This window comes from Zeugodacus cucurbitae, chromosome 2 (genome assembly GCF_028554725.1).
Source record: "Zeugodacus cucurbitae isolate PBARC_wt_2022May chromosome 2, idZeuCucr1.2, whole genome shotgun sequence".
Lineage (NCBI taxonomy): Eukaryota > Metazoa > Arthropoda > Insecta > Diptera > Tephritidae > Zeugodacus > Zeugodacus cucurbitae.
The window spans coordinates 28,437,252-28,459,242 of record NC_071667.1 but is presented as its reverse complement, the minus strand read 5'-3'; the positions used below and the strand labels follow the sequence as shown (position 1 = coordinate 28,459,242).

The following is a 21,991-nucleotide window of genomic DNA, read 5'->3' as shown; positions in this document are numbered from 1 at the left end:
GTTCTTCGCCGCCGTATTTGAATAGCACTGCCGGTAATCTATCGGCCCCCGCTGCTTTGTTGTTCTTCAAGCGGGTATTTGCTATTCGAATTTCTTCATGGTCGGGTAATGGAACATCTGCTCCATCGTCATCGATTGGGGGATCGGGTTCGCCATCGCCTGGTGTTGCACTTTCACTGCCATTCAGCAGGTCGGAGAAGTGTTCCCTCCATAATCCCAGTATGCCCTGGACATCGGTTACCAGATTACCACCTTGGTCTCTACATGAGGATGCTCCGGTCTTGAAACCTTCATTAAGTCGCTTCATTTTTTCATAAAATTTTCGAGCATTCCCTCTGTCTGCCAGCTTCTCAAGCTCTTCGTACTCACGCATTTCAGCCTCTTTCTTTTTTTGTCTGCAAATGCGTCTTGCTTCCCTCTTCAGCTCTCGGTATCTATCCCATTCCGCACGTGTTGTGGTCGTTTGCAACGTTGCGAGGTAGGCAGTCTGTTTTCTCTCCGCTGCGAGACGGCACTCCTCATCGTATCGTTTGTCGTTGCCGAAAACCAATTGTTTCGGCTGCAGCGGTACGCAGTGAGTTTGAGATGCCGTTCCACAGTTCCCTTATACCGAGATGCTGATGAGTGCTCTCAGAGAGCAGGAGTGCAAGTCGAGTAGAGTATTTCGTGGCTGTCTGTTGCGATTGCAGCTTTTCGACGTCGAACCTTCCTTGTGTTTGTTGACGGGCGTTCTTTGCTGCACAGAGGCGGGTGCGTATCTTCGCTGCGACCAGATAATGGTCCGAGTCTATATTTGGTCCTCGGAGCGTACGCACGTCTAAAACACAGGCGACATATCTTCCGTCTATCACAACGTGATCGATTAGGTTCCGCGTGTTTCGATCAGGAGACAGCCAAGTAGCTTGGTGTATTTTCTTATGCTGGAATCTGGTACTACAGACGACCATATTTCGGGCCCCTGCGAAGTCGATCAGCCTCAGGCCGTTTGGCGATGTTTCGTCATGGAGGCTGAATTTTCCGACTGTTGTGCCAAAGACACCTTCTTTACCCACCCTGGCGTTAAAGGCGCTCATAGAAAGCATCTTTGGTCACATCGTCCTTCTCTTCCGTTGGGGCGTGGGCGCAAATCAGCGATATGTTGAAGAACCTCGCTTTGATGCGGATTGGCAAGACGTTCATCCACCGGGGTGAATGCCAGGACTCTGCAACGGAGTCTCTCTCCAACCACAAATCCAACACCAAATTTGCGCTCCTTTATATGGCCCCTGTAGTAGATGTCACAAGGACCCACCTTCTTCCGTCCTTGTCCTGTCCATCGCACTTCTTGGATGGCGGTGATGTCAGCCTTTAGTCGTATGAGGACATCAACCAGCTGGGTCCGGACATTCCAAGTGCATGCCCTTAAATCATTATCCTTTAAACGTTTGTAGGGGTCGTCATCGAAAGGGGGGTGTCTCATCCGAGGCTTTCGACGATTTTTCATTAGTACATAGTTTTTATGTGGTGGGTCCCAAACCCTACGCACAACCACATAAGCGGTTCTCACTTTAGCTCGCCTTCAAACAGATGTCCGTTGGCTACCCAGAGGATACTTGGTCTAAAACCGGAAGTCGTGAGCTGCGTGAACCATGTGGAGAAGAATCGTTTCTGGCCACTCCCAAGTGCATGACAATCAAAAACTTTCCTCACTTGCGTGAACTTCTACACATGATCCCATCCTTTAGGAGTTGCAAAACTATTGTATACAAATTTTGCATATGAATTCAATATTCATTATTCAATGAGATCGTGATTGGTTGCAATAATTTTTACTTGTATTATCTATATATATAAAAAGAAGTTACATTTCCTTGGTAATCTTATAACTCAAGAACCGCCGAATCGATTGACACAAAAATTTTAGAGTTCGTTCCTACCTATAAGGAGGTGGTTTGTGTGAAGTTTGTTTGGAATCGGTGCAGCCGTTCCTGAGTTTGACATTTTTTTTGAGTAAATACACTGTACCAAAATCAAATATTTTCAATACGATTTATCAATTTTACATCGTGCTCTCATTGCGAACAGAATATTAATTTGCTGTCATTGGAATTCAGTTGACAGTTTTCTTATGTGCTTTGAGTTCTTTTATATCTTGCTCTCATTTTGAACAATCATACTTTTGGTGAGTGTTAACCATGTGTTTCTTTTTTAATTGTATTTTAATTGCTTCATTTTTTTATATATAGTTCAATTGCCAAGCGTTACTTAATTTTCACAATTTTAATTTGATCTCATTTTCCGGTGAGTGTTTTCTTTATTTGCACAATTGAGGTTATGTCCAGTGTGAGTGTATGTGAATTCATATTTCCACGCCCACACATTGAAGTTTGAATTAAATGTATAATTTTTTATAGAAATAATTTTAAATGTATTGCTTTAACATTCAATTAGTCATACACTGTACTGAAAGAATGCCACGTTCAAGACGACCAAACATTGGCAGACGTTCACGTCAATCAAATGCTACAGCGTTAAATCGAAGATCACAAAGTGAAGAAGATCGTGTTCGACGAAATGAAATGGAAACACAACGACACAGACGGAGAACTCACTTGGATAATAGTGAAGCACCAAGAAACCGTCGAGGGCGTACGTCCGTTTATGATATACGTCAAATGGAACACGCGGCTTTCAATTACGATGCCACCATTGATTACAGCATGTATGCCTACATTGGCCAGATGAATATAGAATGTATACATTGCAAAGCATTTAAATTCATAAACGAAACGCCTGGCATGTGTTGTGCTGATGGGAAAGTCAAATTACCGGTGCTAGAACTTCCGCCAGAACCTTTGCATTCATTGGTTTTTGGTAATTCGCCAACGTCAAAGCATTTCCTCTTAAATATTCAAAAATACAATTCATGCTTTCAAATGACATCTTTTGGAGCTACAAATATTATAAAAGATGGATTTATGCCGACGTTTAAGGTGATTTCTTCGTGTGGAATTAGCAATATCATTTTTAATTTATGTGCCGTCCCTGTGTTCGATGTTTTTAGAAATTAAGATCCGTTATCATCTATATATATTTCTCGACCGTTACAGATTCAAGGTCAAATATACCATAGAGCTGGGTCTTCGCTACCATTAGCAGATGGTGATCATAAATTTTTGCAAATATATTTCATTGATGGTGAGAATCGTGAATTAAATAAGCGCTGTGCAATTTCGACGAATACGAGAAGATCAATCGTGAATGAATTGCAAACATTTTTTCATCAACACAATGAATTGGTGAAATTGTTTAAAGTGGCACTCGAACGGATGCCCTCCGATGGCCACAAAATCATAATAAAAGCCGATAAAACACCAATTGGGGAGCATACCAGACGATTCAATGCACCAACGATTGATGAAGTATCCATTGTTGTGGTTGGCGAACAGTTTCAGTCACGAGACATTGTTTTGTATCGTAGAAATGAGAATTTACAACGTATTTCAGAACTCCATCGCTGTTATGATGTATTGCAATACCCCATTTTGTTTTGGAGAGGGGACGATGGCTATCACATCAACATACCAATGATAAATCCAACAACTGGTACATATACATTTTATTTTGTTTAACACGTTCGCGTTCATTTTAATTTAGCGGGTGGCTGCCAGATAATCACTTAGTTTTTCCATACAAAATTGAAGAGCGGGAATTCCCGCTACAGGTTAATTTTTTTAAATAGTCTGAACAAATTAGGGAATTCCCGCCATTACCACATGAATTTCCTATGCACTTTTGTCGGGATTTCCCGCATTTCGTTTTATTGAAACTTCCCCTCTACAAACCACAAATGACACGTTAACTTTGAATGGGGATTCCCCAAATTAAATTTGTTTGAATTGCGGTTGGCTTGTCAGGGGTGATAGTTCACGACTTTACCAACACTAAAAATGTGCAGTGATAAGAAGTGAACCATTTTTGACGGTAGAAAAGCCCTATTCAAATAGCGCGGAAATTCCCGCAATTGTTTTATTGAAGGAAACATGAATGACGGGAATTCCCGCAATTTACGCGAATGTGCTAAATATGATTTTTAAATCATTTTCATTCGCTAATTAATTTTTGCAATACAGGTCAAGAATCATCAAAAAAAAGTCAGTGCGATGAATTTTTATTCGTACCGATTGATGATTCGCCCTCAAGAAACAAATTTTATTTTGCGATGCAATCAACTTTCGTATCAATATATCGTCGATATGTACGCCAAAATTGAAAGTGAGCGATTAAATTTCATCCGTTACAATCAAGCCCGATTAAGATCAGAGGAATACATACATTTGCGTGACGCAATAGTCAATGATGTAAATGTGAATGATATCGGCCGTTTAACAATTTTACCATCATCATATGTTGGTAGCCCACGTCATATGCATGAATATACGCAAGATGCGATGACATATGTACGAAATTATGGACGACCGGATCTATTCATAACATTTACGTGCAACTCGAAGTGGGTCGATGTGTCTGATTGTTTACTTGATGGTCAGGTGCCAAAAGATCGGCATGACATAACTGCCCGTGTATTTTAACAAAAATTGAAAAAATTAATGGATCTGATTGTTAAACTCCGTGTATTTGGAGAAGTGCGGTGCTTTATGTATACCATAGAGTGGCAAAAAAGAGGCTTACCTCACGCACATATTTTGATTTGGTGCGTAAACAAAATAACCCCTGATATGATTGATACCGTCATATCGGCCGAAATTCCAGATCAAACCATCGACCCAGGATTATTCGAAGTTGTCACGAAAAATATGATTCATGGTCCCTGTGGTGATATTAATCGAAATTCACTTTGTATGATTGATGGTAAATGTTCGAAACGTTTTCCAAAGCAATTGATTGCTGAAACAATTACAGAAGATGATGGATATCCACAGTATCGTCGACGATCAACTGAAGACAACGGTAAATCAACTGTAATTAAAATTACAAATCAAGATGTTGAAATCGATAACCGGTGGATAGTTCCGTACTCACCGATGCTGTCAAAAATGCTCAACGCTCACATCAATGTAGAATATTGCAATTCTGTAAAATCAATCAAATATATTTGCAAGTATGTGAATAAGGGCAGCGATATGGCTGTTTTTGGAGTGGCTCCTGAGAATAATCATGACGAACAAAGAGTAGTAGAGCCACCAGTAACTACACTGACAGCTTATTTTCAGTTATGTGAAACTGATGAATTTTCCAGGACTTTGCTATATTCGGAAGTGCCTCACTATTTCACATGGAATGCATCAACAAAAAAATTTCAACGTCGCAAACAAGGCACACCTGTTGATGGTTATCCAGGTATTTTTCGAACAGATGCTTTGGGACGCATTTATACAGTTAGTCCAGCTAATGTTGAATGTTTTTACTTGCGACTTTTGTTGGTGAACGTACATGGTCCTCAATCATTCCAACATTTACGAACTGTTAATGGTCAATTGTGCGCAACATACCGTGAAGCATGTCAACACTTGCATTTGCTGGAAGATGCTACGCATTGGGATGCTACTCTTCGTGATGCATCAATTGTTTCTCCACCAATTCAAATTCGTATGTTATTTGCGATCATAATATCAACATGTTTTCCATCAAATCCACTGGAATTGTGGAATAAATACAAAGATTTCATGGCTGAAGACATTTTGATTCGACTTCGACATCGTTCCAATGATCCTGCATTGCTGCTGACATTGGAAATGTATAATGAAGCCTTGATAATGATCGAAGATTTGTGCCTTACGATTGCAAATAAGGCATTAGGGCAATTAGGATTGACTCCACCAAATCGTCCAATGCATGATTTATTTGAACGAGAATTGCAACGCGAACTGCAATTCGATCGTAATGAATTGCGTGCGTTCGTACAAACGTATACTCCACAATTAAATGATCAACAAAAATATGTATATGACACAGTGATGCAAGCTGTCAATGACAACACTGGTGGATTGTATTTTTGGATGCACCTGGCGGCACTGGAAAAACATTTTTGATTTCATTAATACTGGCAACGATTCGGTCGGAACAAAAAATCGCATTGGCACTTGCTTCTTCCGGAATTGCAGCTACATTACTTGATGGCGGCCGCACAGCACATTCCGCCTTGAAATTGCCATTGAACATGCAAGCAATTGAAACACCAACATGCAATATTTCTAGGAGTTCTGGAATGGCTAAAGTCTTGCAACAAACATCCATTATTTTATGGGACGAATGTCCAATGGCCCATTAAAAATCTTTGGAAGCCTTAAATCGAACATTACAAGATTTGAGACGGAGTTTACAGCTGTTTGGCGGTGCATTAATATTGTTATCTGGTGATTTTCGTCAAACGTTGCCTGTTATTCCGAGATCAACACCAGCTGATGAAATTAATGCATGTTTGAAAAGTTCATTTTTGAGGGCACACGTACAAATGCTTTCGTTGACGACCAATATGCGTGTGCGTCTTCAAAATGATTCTTCAGCACGTGAGTTTTCAAAGCAATTGCTGAAGATTGGCGATGGAAAAATGGCAAGTGATCAAAATGGGTTTATCACGTTACCGAATAATTTTTCAATAATTGTATCATCAAAAGAAGAACTCATTGATCGCGTTTTTCCAAATATTGCTGAAAATTATAATAACCATGATTGGTTACGAGAACGTGCAATTTTAGCACCAAAAAATGTCAATGTCAATGAAATCAATTTCCACATCCAGGAAAAATTGCCAGGTAATTCGGAAACGTATAAATCCATTGATACTGCTATGAATGATGAAGACGCAGTCAATTATCCGGTTGAATTTTTAAATTCTTTGGAACCACCAGGCATGCCACCGCATAATTTGAATTTGAAAGTTGGTTCATCGATTATACTTCTTCGAAATCTTAATGCACCGAAACTTTGTAATGGGACGAGACTTTCAGTGAAGAAATTGATGCCAAATTTAATTCAAGCAACAATTCTCACTGGCAAAGCAAAAGGTGAATTTGTACTAATACCGCGCATCCCATTAATACGAACGGACATGCCATTCGAATTTAAACGTCTTCAATTTCCTGTTCGGCTATCTTTTGCTATGACCGTCAACAAAGCCCAAGGGCAAACGCTCCAGGTGTGGGGAGTTAATTTAGAGGAAGCTTGCTTTTCTCACGGTCAACTGTACGTTGCATGTTCGAGAGTTGGAGCCACGAAAAATTTGTTTATTTATGCACCACAAAATAAAACAAAAAATGTTGTGTATACAATTGTATTAAATTGAACATTGCTTTTCTTTTTCATTATTGTGTTAAGAAATCAAATCTTTTAAGCAATAAATTTTTTGCGTAGAGAAGCGCGCCGTGTAACGCTAGTATTACATAAATCTGTCAATCACTGGCTGTAGTTATGTAACAAATTTTCTTCATGTCCGAGATATTTATATTAAAGTTAATACAAACAAGTAAGGAAGGGCTAAGTTCGGTTGTGACCGAACATTTTATACTCTCACAATTTATTTATTTAATTTTATTAAGATAACACACAATTTGACCCACACATTCGTCATATATATCGTATGTTCGATATATGGGACCTTGAACACCGATGGTCTGATTTCGGCGATTTTTAGAAAGGGGCTGCCACACTATTAATGCACTATTTATGCAAAGTTCTGTTCCGATATCTCCACTAGTGCTTACTTTATGTATCGTAAAGTAAACTATTCAGATCGACTCCAAAGTTCTGGTATATGAGAAGTAGGCGTGGTTGTGAACAGATTTTCACAACATATCATTGGGATGTAAGGAAACTATTACAAACCAAGTTTCATTGAAATCGGTCGAGTAGTTCCTGAGATATGGTTTTTGACCCATAAGTGGGCGACGCCACGCCCATTTTCCATTTTTTAAAAAAATGTGAGTTCAGCTTCCATCTGCCATTTCTTATGTGAAATTTAGTGTTTCTGGCGTTTTTCGTTAGTGAGTTAACCCACTTTTAGTAATTTTCAACCTAACTTTTGTAGGGGAGGTGGGCGTGGTTATTATCATAATTTCATAGTGTGTGGTGGGGTATGTAAGAGAACCGACTGCTAAAAGTTTGGTTTTCATAGCTTTATTGGTTTGCGAGATATATACAAATAACCGATTTGGGGCGGGGCCACGTCCACTTTCCCAAAAAAATTACATCCAAATATGCCCCTTCCTAGTGCGATCCTTGGTTCCAAATTTTACTTATATAACTTTATTTATGGCTTAGTTATGACGTTTTATGTGTTTTCGCCATTTGGTCCGATTTTGCGCATTTTCGAAAGCAACCCTCTCACGGTCCCAAGGAACATGTGTTCCAAGTTTCATCAATATATCTCAATTTTTACTGAAGTTATCCGTTGCACGAACGGACGGACAGACAGACAGACATTCGGATTTTGACTCGTCTCCTCGCCTACTCATTTTGATAGATATATCTACTCGTTTAGTTTTGGGTGTTACAAACAACCGTTATGTGAACAAAACTATAATACTGTCTTAGCAACTTTTGTTGCGAGAGTATAAAAACTCATACACCTTACTGTATTTATGTTATTAGCGCTATTGGAAAGAACATTTCCACACAATTTCATTAAAAATATTCACAATTGGAACGTGAACCCATTTCACCGATATTCAAACTAAGATATATGTATATCCAAGATTACATGATCACTTAAATTGAGTAAAGTATCTGAAAATTCTTTAATTAGGTTGTTTTAATTTTTGACACCAATATGCTTTAATATCAGCAAAACACATTCTTGAATTTCATGCAAAAACCTTAGGTATCAAGCACTGAGGATCTGATATTTTTAGATGATAGTTTCCGATAACTTAATGTATGCTTGATGTATATATTGTAAAGTAAAGGGTTTTTTGAATTTAAAATGTTGTAAATTTATCTCCACATTTCAAACATGCTATGAATTATATAACGCATTTTGATGTTTTGCAATATTAATTACAACAGATAATTATGAAGTGACATCTTAATTTCGAGCCACTGCTGGTATTCATCCATATATATAAACTGGGATCGACTAACGACGACAAAGCAAGCGTCGCTGTTTAATATGGCGGTGCCTTCAATAAGTCCTGTTGTGCTATTTCCATTTTCATTGCTACCACACGAAAGTGGGAACTTCAAACAAATGGGCTTCAATGCTGGAGCAAAGTAATCGACCAGCACAATAATCGCTGGCGCTGAAGGTGAATTACCACCGTCAGCTCTGCATTAAGATAAATGGTTAAATGAATTATTACTAAACTGCTTAGGTTGATATACAAAAAAGTCACTTACAGAATAATTTGAGAAATATTATGACGGCCATTCAGTTGTTCATATTGACCGAAACTCTCGATAGACATACTCGATGGCAGAATGGTGTATAAAATCGGATCATTGCCCGCAATTGAATTCTTTAGGTCATTTCTGTTGAGGCATAAATCATCTGAAAAAGAGTAAACATATTTTCCCTTTATTTAAGTAAATTTATTCGCGGATATTGGAATGCACGGTAATAGCTAGAGTTTACTATTATATGTTTTTGATGAGCTTAGTACTTATGTATGTATGATTATCTACTCTCAAATCTCACTTACATGTGTTTTCTAACACCAATCAGTATTATTATCTTAATTTACTTGGCATTAGCACCTTAATAACTGGTCCATTTGCTAGGCGATAGTATGGCGTTATTATGAATTGCGTCATACAAATTGAATGGTTAATTCATGGGGCTGTCTGACAGTTCTTTGGCGCTCGATGTCTAACTGAAATGCTCGTTAAAGAGCGGTGCAATTCACATGTATACACCATTTATGAAGATGAAACCCAAAATTTTGCAAAAATAATGAATTTATTCGGTTATTCTATACTTCAATACAAAATGGTTGACACCCAATCAATAATGATTTGTGTGACAATCAATGAATACGATGATAAAATTGCATGCATTTTGCAAAAATTTGCTGCAGCATCCACAGTATTCTTCGAATCTTGCTAACTAGTTTTATGTGTGCTTTCACCTCAAGAAAAATATCGCTGGACCAAATTTAGCGACAATGAAGAGGTATTAGAGAGGACTTAGACCTATTTTGAACTAAGAAATGGAATTTTCGAGATGATTTTAATTAATTGGTGAGAAATAGCCATTAGGTCGGGCAACTTTATCGGATTTTTCACGAAATGCCACTACGAGTATTTCATTGAAATACAATGTTGCTTACTTACGAGTCAGTACAAGTTTGGGTGAAAGTATGGTGCCACTGCAAGCCTTTTTGTATTTGAGGTGCGTCGGATTCCTTTCGTCGGGACTCAATCTGAAAATATTTACGACCACAGCCATATTTGTCGGATTTTCTTTGGTTTGTTTTACACACTTCGGCTGGCACTTTAATTTCGTTTTATCCCACTCTCCGTCAATGCCACAACTTAGTTTTTGCCATTTATTGATCTGTTTATAACTCTCAGCACATGTTACAATGGCAGTTGTATCAGGCTTACTGTAAGCTTGACAATCGGCTAATTCATTTTTGTATATGCATGTAGTATTCGTAGATATACCATTCCAAAGTGGTGGACATCGTTCTACGGAAGAGGGCAAATTTATTGTATATATGTACATATGTATTACGCAATAACAAACAAATATCAATTTCAAAATAATACACACTTTCGCATTTCGGTACGGCTGAGGACCATTCGCCTGTAGCCATGCATAGCACGTCAGTGTCTCCATCGACTAAGTACCAGGTGTCCTCACAACTGAATTTGACAATGGTGTTATTGTCAATTTGACTGCCTACTTTCAGCGTTACATTCTCAGCTGCATTAATTGCACGTAAAGCTACCCGGTTAGCCGGTATTAGACAGCGTCGTTGTGGTACACTCTTTTCCGTAAGTATTACTGGCCTCCTGAAAGGCTTCATTTCCGGCAAGTAATCTGTATTCGTTGTATTATTCTCAGTTAATATTGAACTTGTCGTAGTCCCTAAAACAACTTCTTCCACTAAGATTTCTTTTTCTTTCATCGCATCGAATTTTTCCAAATTGGCCGCATAACTGTCATCGAAATTATACTTTGCCTCATATTTCTCATTTTCCTCTATTATGGAAGCACACAACTCAGCGTATTCATCCGAGCCGTCAGCGCAGTCTACCTCGCCATCGCAGAGAGCTGTATAGGGTATACAGGCACCATATGCACAGGTAAAAGATGAATCGGAACATTCGACATGGGCACACATTTCAACAGTCTCGTCATGCCCATCGCTGCAATCTGTTCTGCCATTGCAAAGATCTTCGATTAAAATGCATTCATCCGAACCCAAACGGCACTGCGCTAATTCTTCCGATCTGTGAAAATGACAACATAAAGTTCATGGATAATATTAATATCACGGTTTGAGAAGACTGTGTGCTAACCAATCCAGAGATTATAATAAACGCGGTATCTCGACTTAAAGTGCTTCTAAACAAAATTTAAAACAAATACAGTGGAACTTCTCTAACTCGAATCACTATAACCCACAAAAAACTTCGATTTCGAGAGACTTCGAGTTATAAAAATATTCATTAAAACATAAACCTGTAAAATATAGATTCATACATAGTTTTAGTTATTTACTTCGTAAAAGGTTTAATTTAAATACATTAAAACATGTATTCTATAATTTTGTTTGTTGCACTTTACTATTGTTTGGCTCATGATGTCTCTATCCCATCAATTAGAGTAATATCATATTTTTTATTCTCCTCCATATGATATAGAGGGACTCTTTTAAAATTGTGCCTCGATAGTAAAATTTAAAATTCACCAAAAAGTTCGAGTTAAGGAAGGAAATTTGTATGAAAGTTGCCTTCTATTGTTAATTCAAATGTTCGAGTTATGGAGATCTTCGAGTTATAGAAGTTCGAGTTATGGAAGTTTCACTGTATTTGATTCCATTAAGAGAACACACTATTTAACCCTTCAATTCGACATCAAAGCCTTTTCTCTATATATAGCATACGAGTATTTGGATTGGGGTAACTCTTGGACCGAATTCACTCAGGTTTGCTTTGATTTCATTCATCCATTCCGATCGATGCATTTAAACTCGTTATAGATGCTAAGGTCCTCTTGGACCTTTGTAATACTCTGACTGCATACATATGTATGTAATGCGGTCTTTTACTGTGGTGTTTGAAGCCTTCTTACATTATTCATTTCATAGTTTGTAAAGCGCTTTTTATAGTACACTAATGTATCTATGGAGGATGGAGTCATATGTAGAAGTTGGAGGATGGAGTCATATGTAGAAGTTCACGTAAGTGAGGAAAGTTTCTGACTGCCATTCACTTGGGAGTGGCCAGGAACGATTCTTTTACATGTGGCTCAAGCAGCTCACAACTTCCGGTCTTAGACCAAGTATCCTCTGGGTAGCCAACAGACATCCGTCTGGAAGCGAGCTAAAGTGAGAAGGCGAATCCCGCTTATGCGGTTGTGCGTAGGGCTTGGGACCCACCACATAAAAACGAATAACCAGTGAATAGGAAACACAGGCCTCGGATGAGAAACCCCCCTTTTGATGACGACCACGGCAAACGTATAAAGGACTATGATTTAAGGGCATGCACCTGGAATGTCCGGACCCTTAATTGGGAAGGTGCCTCTGCCCAGCTGGTTGATGTCCTCGTAAGAGTAAAGGCTGACATCACCGCAATCCAAGAAATGCGATGGACGGGACAAGGACGGAAGAAGGTGGGTCCTTGTGACATCTACTACAGCGGCCATATAAAGGAGCGCAAATTCGGTGTGGGATTCGTGGTGGGAGAGAGACTCCGTCGTCGAGTCCTGGCATTCACTCCGGTGGATGAACGTCTAGCCACAATCCGCATCAAAGCGAGGTTCTTCAACATATCGCTGATTTGCGCCCACGCCCCGACGGAAGAGAAGGACGATGTGACCAAAGATACCTTCTATGAGCGCCTAGAACGTACCTATGAGCGCTGCCCCCGCCACGATGTCAAAATCGTGCTTGGCGATTTCAACGCTAGGGTGGGTAAAGAAGGTGTCTTTGGCACAACAGTCGGAAAATTCAGCCTCCATGACGAAACATCACCAAACGGTCTGAGGCTGATCGACTTCGCCGGGGCCCGAAATATGGTCATCTGTAGCACTAGATTCCAGCATAAGAAAATCCATCAAGCTACTTGGCTGTCCCCGGATCGAATCACTCGCAACCAGATCGATCATGTTGTGATAGATGGACGACATGTCTCCAGTGTTTTTGATGTGCGTACGCTTCGTGGTCCCAACATCGACTCGGACCACTATCTTGTAGCAGCTAAGATACGCACCCGCCTCTGTGTAGAAAAGCGCACACGTCAACAAACACAAGGAAGGTTCGACATCGAGAAGCTGCAATCACAACCGACAGCCGAACGATTTTCTACTCGACTTGCACTCCTGCTCTCTGAGAGCACTCATCAGCATCTCGGTATAAGGGAGCTGTGGGACGGCATATCAAACTCCTTACGTACAGCTGCAACCGAAACCATTGGCTTTCGGAAAAGCCAAAAAAACAGCTGGTATGATGAGGATTGTCGTCTCGCAGTGGAGAGAAAACAGACTGCCTACCTCGCAATGTTGCGATCGACCGCAACACGAGCGGGATGGGAAAGATACCGAGAGCTGAAGAGGGAAGCGAGACGCATTTGCAGAAAAAGAAAGAAAGAGGCAGAAATGCGTGAGTATGAAGAGCTTGACAAGCTGGCCGACAGGGGTAATGCTCGAAAATTTTACGAAAAGATCCGGCGACTAACTGAAGGTTTCAAGACCGGAGCACACTCCTGTAGGACCCCCAGCGGTGATCTAGTGGTTGATGACCAGAGTATACTGTGTTTGTGGAGGGAACACTTCTCCAGCCTGCTGAATGGCAGTGAAAGTACAACACCAGGAGATGACGAACCCGATTCCCCAATCGACGACGATGGAACAGATGTTCCATTGCCCGACCGTGAAGAAATTAGAATAGCAATTACCCGCTTGAAGAACAACAAGGCGGCGGGGGCCGATGGATTGCCGGCCGAGCTATTCAAATACGGCGGCGAAGAGCTGATAAGGTGCATGCATCAGCTTCTTTGCGAAATATGGTCGGAAGAAAGCATGCCCGACGATTGGAATCTCAGTGTACTCTGCCCAATCCACAAAAAGGGAGACCCCACAATCTGCGCCAACTATCGTGGGATAAGCCTCCTTAACATCGCTTATAAGGTTCTATCGAGCGTACTGTGTGAAAGACTAAAGCCCACCGTCAACAAACTGATTGGACCTTATCAGTGTGGCTTTAGACCTGGAAAATCAACAACTGACCAGATATTCACCATGCGCCAAATCTTGGAGAAGACCCGTGAAAAAAGGATCGACACACACCATCTATTTGTCGACTTTAAAGCTGCTTTCGACAGCACGAAAAGGAGCTGCCTTTATGCCGCGATGTCTGAATTTGGTATCCCCGCAAAACTAATACGGCTGTGTAAGTTGACGTTGAGCAACACCAAAAGCTCCGTCAGGATCGGGAAGGACCTCTCCGAGCCGTTCGATACCAAACGAGGTTTCAGACAAGGTGACTCGCTATCGTGCGACTTCTTTAACTTGATGCTGGAGAAAATTATAAGAGCTGCAGAGCTAAATAGAGAAGGTACAATCTTCTACAAGAGTGTACAGCTCCTGGCGTACGCCGATGATATTGATATCATCGGAAACAACACCCGCGCCGTTAGTTCTGCTTTTTCCCGCCTGGATAAGGAAGCGAAGCGAATGGGTCTGGTGGTGAACGAGGACAAGACGAAATATCTCCTGTCATCAAACAAACAGTCAGCGCCTTCGCGTCTTGGCTCCCACGTCACTGTTGACAGTCATAACTTTGAAGTTGTAGATAATTTCGTATACCTAGGAACCAACATTAACACCGATAATAATGTCAGCCTTGAAATCCAACGCAGAATCACTCTTGCCAACAGGTGCTACTATGGACTGAGTAGGCAATTGAAAAGTAAAGTCCTCTCTCGACGAACAAAAACTAAACTCTACAAGTCCCTCATCATTCCCGTCCTACTTTATGGTGCAGAAGCGTGGACGGTGTCAACATCCGATGAGACGGCACTAGGAGTTTTCGAGAGAAAGGTTTTGCGGAAGATTTACGGTCCCTTAAACATTGGCAACGGCGAATACCGCAGAAGATGGAATGATGAGCTGTATGTGTTGTTCGACGACATAGACATAGTCCAGCGAATAAAAAGACAGCGGCTACGCTGGCTGGGTCATGTTGTTCGAATGGATGAAAGTGCCCCAGCTCTGAAAGTTTTCGATGCAGTACCCGCTGGTGGAAGCCGAGGAAGAGGGAGACCTCCACTCCGGTGGAAGGACCAGGTGGAGAAGGACCTGTCTTCACTTGGTATTACCAATTGGCGCCAAACCGCCAAAAGGAGAGATGCGTGGCGCACTGTTGTGGACTCGGCTATAACCGCGTAAGCGGTTTCTACGCCAGTTAAGAAGAAGAATGTATCTATAAAGTAGTTGTATTACTTACTCACAATTGCCTTTGACTAAACGGGCGTAGTCGTTGTAATCCTGAGTACATAAGAGAGTCGTTTCATCGGAACCGTCCGCACAGTCTATAACTTTATTGCATTTCATTCCATCGGGAATACAGGCGCCATATTTGCATCTATATTCATTTTTCGTGCAGGTGAGGTTCACACATTTAGGTAGTATCTCATCTGAACCATCAGCACAATCTTTGACGCCGTTGCAAATCCTTGCTGACTCAATGCAATCACCATTTTCGCAAGCGACTTCGCTGGCTTTACACGGTAGTATTGGCGTCGTTCCTATTTGAAAAGAAAAATAACTGAGCTGTCTTATAACTTAAGCTTGAGATTCGAGTACTCACTTTCGCAATGCGGCCATTCGCGATACCAATCATTATCCACACACTTCAATTGTTGCATACCAAACAATTGAAAGCCGGGCAAACATTTGAAATCCACTGTATCGTTACGCAATATTTTATCAAATAATCTCAAATTCCTATTCGTTTCACCAGTTTTATTTAAAGAGATTAATAAGTTAGGCTTATCATATGGTATGCTACATGTAACAGGCATTGCTACATCTTTCTCCACCTCGCTTACTGTATCGGTGAGCACTTCATCCACAACTGGTTCATCGGAGCCATCGGCACAGTCCCAAACTTGATTAGCGACCTGCTTTAAATTAATGCATGCACCATAGGCACAACGAAATGAAGCATCTGAACATTCGATGTGAGCACAGGAATTAACAGTTTCATCTGACGCGTCCTGGCAATCTGTGAAGCCGTTACACATGTCCATTACATCAATACATTCACCCGAATCGCATTGGAACTCTTCATCTGAACTGTATATAAGGTACAATTATCTTAATCTATGGTGATTATTTTTTGAAACTCACCACGAGCCTTGAATTTTATCAAATACGTTTTCCATACAGAGAAACTCTGTTTCATCAGACCGATCGTAGCAATCAATTTGCTTATTACATTTGAGTTCTGCACTTATACAAGCTCCGTATGCACAACGGTATTCGTGCTCTTTACAAACCTTCGCAGCACATATCCGTGCAGTCTCGTCTCGTCCATTACTACAATCGACGGAACCGTCGCATACTTTGGACTCTGCTATAGTCGTATTTACTTTGTCGTTACAGAGCCAGTCATCATTTGACGAAACCACTGTTAGATTTTCCATAGAAAAAAGTGGAACAAATTATTAAAAATTGGCACTACTGCTGGTTTTTGAAGAAAATTAGAGATCAGGAATGTTTCTATTCAAGCTACACTAAGCAGTGTCGTCAATTTACTGACCGTCTAATTTCATTTGTCATAAGTTTGCCTTTCGTGCAATTTTGATATTTCGATACGATATTTCCTATATGTAACACTGTCTGGAATGACAGACTGCAATATTATACGACAGTGACAAAATATTCACTTTGAATTTATTCAAATTATCTGAGAGACTTACTTATATTTTTGCTAAAAAAAGACTTATGGTCCGTTTTCGATGATTTTTAGAAGGGCGATGCCACACTATAAATGCAGTGTTTTTGTTTCGATATCTTCACTAGTGTTAACTTTATATATTGTAAATTATTAAAGTTCTGGTATATGGAAAGGAGGCGTGGTTGTGAACCAATTTCATTGGGATGCCAGGAAAATATTACGAATGGAATCGGGCGGAGCCACACCCATTTAAAAATTTGTATACCAAATTGAGTGCAGCCCTTCTTCCATCTTTATAATGTATGGGAGGTAGGCGGGATTATAATCCGATTAGTGCCTAAAATAAACGACTGTAGAGAGTTTGGTTGATATAGCTGTAGTATTTTACGAGATATGTACAGAAACCTATTCGGGGGCGTGGCCCCGCCCACTTTCTTAAATATGCCCCTTCCTAGTGCGATCTATTATGTTAAATTTTGTAGCTTTATTTATGGCTTAGTTTTGGCACTTTATATGTTTTCGGTTTTCGCCATTTTGTGGCCGTTGCAGCGATGCGATTTCGCTCGTTTTCAATACCAACCGTCTCATGATGCCAAAGAATATGTTCCAAGTTTTATTTAGATATCTCCATTTTTACTCAAGGTATCGCTTGCACAGACAGACTTTCAAGTCTACTCGTCACCCTGATCACTTTGGTATATATATATATCCCTACATCCAACTCTTTTTGTTTTAGGTGTTACAAACAACCGTTATGTGAATAAAAGTATTATCCTCTCTTAGCAACTTTCTTCCGAGAGTATAAAAAAACACATCATACGTCATAAACAGGAACAAGAACAGGTAATCATTATTTGATGCCCGGTTTGTACTATAAGGTGCGTGCAAAATATATTCCCAAAACAAGCGCGTGACTCGCTATCTATTTGTGTAATCTGTCATTGTCCTAATGGAATACAACTCTTCACCTATTGGCTGAACGCTTCCGGCAATTGCTTACTCCAGAAGATCCCGTGGTTCTGGCCTTCATCATCAAAATTATCGATTGCACTTATACAACGCGCTATACAAATTACATACTAAGGTCATCTCATTGAAAAATAACGGATTTCCTTTTACAAGACATACTATTATAGACCTCATTAAAAGAAAAAATATATATACAGCATAGCAACTTGGAACCGTTATGTGAACAAAACTATAATACTCTCTTTAGCAACATTTGTTGCGAGAGTATAAAAACGTCAAAAACACTAAATTTCACATAAGAAATGGCAGATGAAAGCTGCACTCATTTCTTTTTACAAAATGGAAAATGGGCGTGGCATCGTCCACTTATGGGTCAAAAACCATATCTCAGGAACTACTCGACCGATTTCAATGAAACTTGGTTTGTAATAGTTTCCTTACATCCCAATGATATGTTGTGAAAATGGGCCAAATCGCTTCACGGCGTGGTTCCTATATACCAGAACTTTGAAGACAATCTGAATCGTTTACTTTACAATATATAAAGTAAGTACTAGTGAAGATATCGGCGCAGAACTTTGCACAAATACTATGTTAATAGTGTGGCAGCCCCAGTCTAAAAATCGCCGAAATCGGATCATAGGTTGTCAAGGCCCCATATATCGAATAAGAGGACCTCGGTACTTCTTACCTAATATTAGGGTTTCCAACTTTCAATGGACTTTATACAATATATATGACGAATATGTGGGTCAAATTGTGTATTATATAATATAAATAAAGTTAAATAAATAAATTGCGAGAGTATAAAATGTTCAGTTACACCCGAACTTAGCCCTTCCTTACTTGTTCGTTATTGAGTTAACCCACTTTAAGAAGTTTTCAGCATAACCTTTGTATGGGAGGTGGGCGTGGTTACAATCCGATTTCCTCCATTTTTGGACTGTATAACGTAGTACCTAAAAGAAACGACTCTGGAAAGTTTCTTTGATATACCTTTAGTAGTTTGCGAGATATGTACAAAAAACTTAGTAGGGGGAGGGGCCACGCCCACTTCCCCAAAAAATTTTACATCCACATATGCCCCTTCCTAGTGCGATCCTTCATACCAAATTTTACTTTCATAGCTTTATTTATAGCTTAGTTATGGCAGTTTAAGTGTTTTCGGTTTTCGCCATTTTGTAGGCGTGGCAGTGGTCCGACTACGCCCATTTTCGAACTTAACCTTCTTATGGTGCCAAGGAACACGTTTTCCAAGTTTCATTAAGATATCTCAATTTTTACTCAAGTTACAGCTTGCACGGACGGACGGACAGACAGACATTCTGTTTTGAACTTTTCTCGTCCCCCTGATTATTTTGATATAAATAACTCTATATCTAACTCGTTTAGTTTTAGGACTTACAACCAACGGTTATGTGGACAAAACTATAATACTCTCGTAGCAACTTTGTTGCGAGAGTATAATTAATGAACACATAGAGAGCGAGGAAGAGATAGACCGATTATTTACTGAAATTTGATTTGTCATTAACGTTGAAATGCTGGCGAAAAATGTGTTCTCACTTTATAACACATAAATGAATTTTATAACAAAACGGGTTGAAATATCAGCCGGATATTTGTAATAAAGATGAACACGGTAAGTTGATGTGAAACCAATAAAGAACAGTTAAAAAGAGATATGACGGCATCAGTTTGCATCACGTACTTGATTCATGCAGATTTAAAAATAATATTCACGAATTCAATTTTAATATATGTATGTACATACATATATGTATGTATGTATACGCCTTGGTATGAATTACTTTAAGACTAGAATTAACCACAAATACAACTAGTATTTTGCCGCACAAACAACTGCTTTCTGTTCTACGAGATGTCAGTTTTGTCATATTATTTCGAAACAAATACGTTACTCTCCAAGAAATTGTATAACTCTGCAGTTTTTTGTCTAGTCGCATTTTGGTTAAAAATTTCTCAATTCTGAATATTTCTTAAACGATTTGATGCTGCACATATGTACATATATGTATATGAAAACACACCGATAAGGCATATGACAAAAAACAACAAACTACATACATTTATAATATATAATAGCGATATACGGACTTAGTCTCTATATGTATATATGTATATGTGTTTACATATATTTGTATATTCTGACAATTTCATATGTATGTATGTACTTTACCTGTATAGATTTGACAAATTACAATTTGAGCACATAGTAAATATTTAAAATATTTAAACATTTTTGTTCGAGCTTATTTTCATAAGTCACTTAAGTTTGAGAATGTTCTTTATTTTCAACCTTTTTTACACTGTACGAATTCTAAAATCTCTAGCCACATTGCTTAAGCACGAAATTGTGATGATCTACGATGTTGCATTTAATTTGAACTGATTCAAAAAATACCGTCAGATCATAGCACAAGTGATGATGATAATATATATACATATATACATATACAATGTTTGTGACCGGTGTATGCATGTATTTGTATTGCTGTTATCTCCTGAGTGAAGTTGATCAGCTATAGCTATATATTGAACGACGTTTGTTTACTATCTATGTGTGTGTGTGTGTTTAAACGAAGGTCACCAGAGTGCACGAAGTGATTTATGATGAAATAAGAGCAACTCTCTTATTTCTGCCAAAATGCCTTTGGATTCCGGGAGCATAAAATAAAAATATTCCAGATCTATGTAGGGATTTTGCTTGATATAAATATTGACATTTGTGCTTTCAAAATCATTATTGTAACAGATTTCTTCAAACATAATTAAATTGTCGATGGATGTTGGCTCATTAAAAATTTAACTGAAAAAGTATTACCAATATTTGCCGATGTGTCACCTTTGAAGATACAGCAATTTGGGCAAACGCGATTTGTTACTCTCTCTGAGAATACGTGGAGCGAAATTGATAAATCATGAACTGTGCGCGATCTTTTGATATTTTTTAATTTTTTTTTTTTAAATCAGACACACACAGTACTTATATACTTCTGCTTCAGTGGAATCTGTCTATAATCTTTATTTAAAAATAAATCATAATAATTTATTCATTATTATTTTTTATTGACTACTAGCCTTACCAGTTTATGCCACAATTTGTAGAGATACAGTGGCGAACGCAGGAAAAAAATTTGAGGGGGGGGGGGGGGGGGGGGGGGGTTTAGGTAAAAAGACAATGTTTCATTATTTTATTCACAAATTTAAATCTAATCTTCTTTTATTTTGGGCCATAACATTTAAAATCTCTTCCTCCGTCACGTCTATATCTTTATGGATATTCAAGAGAGCCATTCCGTTCAGGCGTGCTTCTCCAGTTTTATTTCTTAAATATGTTTTAAGCCTTCGAAGTGAGGAAAACGAGCGTTCACTTGAAGCGACAGATATAGGGATTGTTGCTCCAATCTTTAAAAAACGACGCACTGTTTTGAAAATTTTTGCATCGCAACAATTCAACGCGTCCAAAAGAGTTTTGGATCTCTTTGTTTAATTTAACCAGTTCCTGAAAATATATTCAAAGTTTTAGTTAGAAAATATAATATGAAGAAAAGATTTTTAACCTTTTCCACATTCTAAATTCAGCAACGAAATCATTGGGATCTTCTACATCAGCGGACCACTGCTTTTCTAAAACACGAACAGTCTCCTGCATCTCAATAACGTCAAGATTTATGCATTTATTTGGCAAAATGTTTTCAATTTTGGAAAGCAGCTCTCGATGTTTTAAGTCCATTTTCGACTCACAATTCCCCTTAAATCTAAAAAAATCCAGTTCAGCAGCCACAGAGTTATAAGGCAAACTCATTACTTTGAAGCAAATTAAAAAAATGTCTCTGTCCAGTTTATATTTTTCTGGGTTTTTTAATTGGCCTACATTCCCACAACTGTTTGATACTATCCAGATATAATAGGTTTGTTTTTTGTTTAACATT

General features: G+C 39.1%; 1 protein-coding gene across 1 annotated transcript; it reads right to left on the bottom strand.

The window, feature by feature from the left end:
• Positions 1-8,711: 8,711 nt before the first annotated feature.
• Lrp2_3 (uncharacterized) lies at positions 8,712-20,453 on the bottom strand. Its single transcript, XM_054228035.1, has 8 exons — positions 20,236-20,453; positions 16,517-16,796; positions 15,975-16,462; positions 15,612-15,912; positions 10,709-11,391; positions 10,267-10,623; positions 9,334-9,484; positions 8,712-9,262 (listed from the first exon to the last, which is right to left on the bottom strand). Exons 1-8 carry the CDS (start codon positions 20,294-20,296, stop codon positions 8,995-8,997), a joined length of 2,589 nt encoding a protein of 862 aa, XP_054084010.1. The 5' UTR covers positions 20,297-20,453; the 3' UTR covers positions 8,712-8,994.
• Positions 20,454-21,991: the final 1,538 nt, after the last annotated feature.